The sequence below is a fragment of the Pyxicephalus adspersus genome, chromosome 8 (genome assembly GCF_032062135.1).
Source record: "Pyxicephalus adspersus chromosome 8, UCB_Pads_2.0, whole genome shotgun sequence".
Classification (NCBI taxonomy): Eukaryota; Metazoa; Chordata; class Amphibia; order Anura; family Pyxicephalidae; genus Pyxicephalus; species Pyxicephalus adspersus.
The window spans coordinates 25,670,916-25,676,105 of record NC_092865.1 but is presented as its reverse complement, the minus strand read 5'-3'; the positions used below and the strand labels follow the sequence as shown (position 1 = coordinate 25,676,105).

Below are 5,190 nucleotides of genomic sequence, written 5' to 3'. Positions count from 1 at the left end.
TCTGGAGGAGATGGCTATTTTTTGAAAAAACCTACTCTTACATAGTGGCTTATCATTTTAGCTGCAAGCAGTAGGTAATCTTGTTAAAAATGAATAATAATATTGGTTGTACCTAAATAAAACACAGCCGTACAATGTCATTATCAAAATTGAACATATGAAAGTGACAATGCCACCTGTACTGAGATGAGGCTGGGAAAGTCTGATTGAAATGTTATTGTATAGTCAAAGTCTTCATGCCTCAGTAATCCAGTATTCTGCTTGCACACACATATGCACAAACTGGCGTTACCATGGAATCATCTGATGGGCTTTTGTAACTACCTACACCCATGTCTGTAAATCCTCAATTGCTTCAGCCGTCTTTGAGGGTGAGACACTGGAAAGTTGGCCTGTTGGATTTGGCATTCTCAGGAACAGCTGTGTTACCCTGTAAACTTGAATTACCAGTTGCTAGATCCTAGATTCTCACTAGTGAGATATCATTTCAGAGTTGACCACAGCATTGTACCAGAGGCTCATCCAGGCTCCTGTCAGCTCCCATCCAGATGAATAGGAGCAGTTGGGAACCATTTCGTGCATGTCATCATTACAGCATATATCCTTAAAGTGACATGATGCTTCTGACTGTACCACAAATGCAGCAAAAATGAGTACAAACGCAATAACCTTCAGTGTGGTTTGCTGCTCCTGGGCTCATAGCAGCAGTTTGCTAAGCACTCTGGAGCCTTGCCATGCAATTTACAACTGGAAGTGTAAAAGGGGCTTTACTCCCTGTCACATCTGATAGCAGTCTTACTAGTGGAGGTAGGTTTTCAAACAATTTATCTAAGTAGGGGACAGCAGTTCAATACAAATGCACCTTTTTTATATAAAAAATCAGACATTGCTGCATACAATCTAAAAACACAATAATTATTCTTATAGACCTTTGTAGCATTTTGTAACAAAGGATTCTTTCTTGCTACAGGAAGGAAGTTTCTTGTATGTTGCCAAGATCTGTTGCAGCACATTTTGTTGTTACCCTCTGACATGGTGCTGTTGGGCTACATCTGATAACATTCATCACATTTTTAGAATAACTGTTGCTACAAAGTTAGTTATACAAATCTCTCTCTCTATTTTTTATTTTTTTATATATATATATATATATATATATATATATGATAACGGTTTCAGTCTCCCATTTTCAGTCATATTGCTCTTTTATATCTAAAAGAGCATTTAGATCTTGGTGAAGGTTCATGAAGGTAAAAGCAATCAAAGTGAATAAATTAAAAAAATATGGCCTGTTACATAGTACAAATTAGACTCTTAAGGCTATGTGCACACATCAGATGATTCTCGTCTGATTATCGCTTATATCATGCTCGCCTGACATTGTTCATGGATCCATCCTGGCAGATCCATGAACGATGAACAATCGTATTACAAGTGAACGGGAGAGAGTGCAGCGGGGTGCCGCTCTGTCGCTCTCCCCACTCCTCTCTCCATAGAGCAGAACAGCGCTGTATGTACAGAGCTTGTTCATGCATCTTTCAGTCTTTTGTCATTGGAAAGGATTGTGAAAGGTCCTTTTTAATGACAATTATTTAACGTGTGTATGCAGGTTTACAAGTGTCTCCAGGAACATCCTTTTTTCCGTTGACCTCTAAAGGTCTGCTAGCCCAAAAAAATATTTTTATTGAAAAAAATGTTTCACATGATGCTCCAGATGCTTTCTAATGGGTCCTTTTTTAAGTGTGTACATCACTGCTTGTGTATGGTGGACAATTCATTTTGACTGTCCAATGTTGGGGTCCTGTGGCAATTCAAAAGAGGAGGTACATCAGTGCAGGGGGCAGAGGGAGAACACCAGCTGCCATGGGCATATGAGTATTGCTGGATCAGGAAACTTTCCTGTTGGGTTCTCTATTTACTGCACACGTGCGCCTTGGCTACATTAGTGATTTACATTTTGCAAGATATATGGAGGACCTAAAGAGTAGGTCTCACCCATAAAAATAAATGTATGGGTGTTCTATTTAAATAGACATCATTTGATGAACATATTGAACACACATACACACATAATGAACACACTGTTTTACTGTGAATATACAATTAAGTTATTTACGGATTTATCTTTAACAAAGCTGTAAAAGACTGTTAAGAAAAAAGACCCAGTGAAGTACAGGCTAAGGCTGGGCAAAGGCAAGAACATAGAGGGTACCATTGTATTTTTATGGCTATCCTTTAATTAGGATCTTCCAGAATTCATCCCTCACTTTATTATACATTTTATTACAGGATAAGAGGAAGTTGCAGGAAGAAATTGCACAAAGGCGACTTCAGATTGAAGAAGGAAAATTGAAACTTCATCATTTAAAGGTATTAAACATTATTAATATTAATATTATTAAGCAGTATTTATATAGCGCCAACATATTATGCAGCACTGTACATTAAATAGGGGTTGCAAATGACAGACAGATACAGACAGTGACACAGGAGGAGAGGGCATTATTTTTTATTATTATTAATATTATTATTAATAAACAGGATTTGTATAGCGCCAACATATTACTTAGCGCTGTACATTAAATAGGGGTTGCAAATGACAGATAGATACAGACAGTGACACAGTAGGAGAGGACCCTGCCCTGAATAGCTTACAATCTAGTAGGTGAGGGAATTAACACACAATAGGAGGGGGATATGTAGTGGTGGGAAGTAGTGACGGTTTCCAAAGACAGAAGAAGACGGGTAGGCAAGTTTGAAAAAATGGGTTTTGAGGGCTCTTTTAAATGAGCAGAAAGTGGAAGCAAGCCGAATAGGAAGAGGAAGACCATTCCAGAGAATTGGGGCAGCTCTAGAAAAGTCTTGTTGCCGTACGTGTGATGAGGTTATATTATATTATTAATGCATTATGTACTATATGCTATATATAACATTATACCAAAATTTAAAAAAATGATAGCATCATGCAGTGTTTTGTTTTCATATGTTATAGTTGCTTCCCCATCCCCCTTGACTGGTGAGATCTAGGGTCATCACAGTTGAATGTTCTCCTTCCCAATTAAAAGGAATTGCTCTATTAACTGTGCATGAACAACAAATAAAGTTACACAAACCATCGGTATTCAATATGAGGGTTGATTTTTTTGTTGATGGCATGACATGCCAGGGATGCCAATCTATCGATGCTGATCAGGTTTCCTAAATTGGTTTAGATTGCCTAATCTCAAGTATGCCCCAGTAACTCCCAGCATTTAGGTAACTGATCTAAAATTTTCTATTTCTCCGTATTCCCCCTTTTGTTTTTCATTCTCTCCTTCATTCCTAATGACTTGTGTGGTGATGTGGTCAATAAATACTTTGTCACTTCATAATATCACTGCCATCACTAGGATTTAATCTTAGCAGTTTTGCATAAACTGGATGTTGGTCAGGATCACAGTTATCTGGTGAATGTCAGCACTAGATGGAATGTACACCTCAGTTTTACATATGTATATATGCTGTTCTGATAATCCAAAATTCCTTTGTGAATGCAGATGACAATAATGTGAAGCATTCACAGAATAATATTAGTACAAATACCACAGCAGATATATTTGATTTGTTTCTTTCAGTGGAACACTGGGAACAATGAGGTGCATGCCATGCGCTCAGCTGAAAAATAAATGTAGCAAAGGCACAGAAAGACATCCTTTGTGCAGAAATATGTTTGCTCTGAAACACGTGCATTTGGTAAACAAAATGTGTTGAAATTCCTTTAAACAATGTGAACTTCAGCAGCCCAGCACCTCTATAAGAAAGAAAACAAAGCTCTAGGCCAAGACGGATGTTTATTGGGGTGGCACAGCGGCACAATGGCTAGCACTCTGTGGCTCACAGCACAAGTGTCTCCCTGTGTTTGCGTAGCTTTTCTCCTTTATCCCACAAACATGCTAGTAGGTGGCTTCCAACCAAAATTGGCCTTGGACTATTGTAGAGTCATAGATTGTGAGCTCCTTTGAGTTATAGATAGTGATATGACTATGAACTTTATAAAGCACTAGGTAACATTTCAGTGCTATAAAAATCCTTGATAATACATAAAACGAGAACCGTAAAGAAGATAAAAGTTGCCATCTTTGGCCTTTTCTACCCAAAGAGTAATTGTCTAATTTATGGCAGAAGCAGAAACCACCAGAGAACTATTTCTGGGGTAAAGGAATAATTAGACAAGGTTGATAACCTTATTATTGCTCATGTGACGTATGCATGTAGCACCAGCAGTGATTCCTACATGTTCCCTGTTCATTGTTCCTCTTCCATGAGTATAAATATGGAAGCATTCATGTTTATGACAACATCTGTCAGAAAACTCTACTTCCCAAATTGTATCATGCCCTTTAGTTGTTACATGTGACATGTCACTTTTTGCATATTGTACTTTTAATCAAATGCAATGTGCAAAATGCCCAATGTAATTTTGGGATCAAGAGTTCAATCCCCACTGGGAGTATTTCCTATCATCTCCTGTTTTTGCAACCATTCCCAGAAAGTAAAGGGTAAGTAAAAAGTGGTGTTTTTGCTGTGTGTGTCCCAATTCAATTTCCCCGAATTTCCTACCTTGTATTGGTTATAGAGATTTAGGGAGTCCCATAATTAAAACCTGACAGTAATCCTCTAGTAGGACTGAATTTCTTACTGCACTACACTGATGAAATTAATGCATTGTTAATAGTCAGTTTTACTGTACTGATTTTATAATTTTTAAGGCATTACATGGCTGTGATGAATTTGGTTAAATAAAGACCCCTGAATATCCACCAGCCCAGTTGTCCCTTATCAGATTTAGGGCCAAGTACTGCCCATAACTAAAGCTGTCCAATTTTGTTGCAGGGCATTCTAGCTTCTCAAAAGCCATTAGTCAAAGCTCACTAGTTTTCTAGTTTTACTTTACCTAGGCAGCCTAGATCACAGCTCTCTGGCTACCAGTAGCATGTAGAAAGTTGCACTTAATTGGTGACTGCAAAAGCATCTGTTGTTCTTCAGTTAAACCTTTCATGGTGGATTATCAGTCTTATATTCAGGGTCAACAAGACAATTATAGTGCAGCACTATTAATTTATCAAGAAACAGATTGTGCATGTATAAAATATAGCAAATATGGCTGCTGTTATGTTCATGTCTAAATACAAACTATGCACAGGTAGTGCA

The 5,190-nt window shown here is 37.8% G+C and overlaps 1 protein-coding gene across 1 annotated transcript in view; it reads left to right on the top strand.

Moving 5' to 3' along the window:
- The window catches only part of PALMD (palmdelphin), a 33,541-nt gene that overhangs the window by 9,636 nt on the left and 18,715 nt on the right, over window positions 1–5,190 (top strand). Inside the window, exon 2 of the mRNA XM_072419829.1 lies at window positions 2,290–2,370. Within this exon, the coding sequence (XP_072275930.1) occupies window positions 2,290–2,370 (81 nt within the window). The remainder of the gene's footprint in view (window positions 1–2,289; window positions 2,371–5,190) is intronic.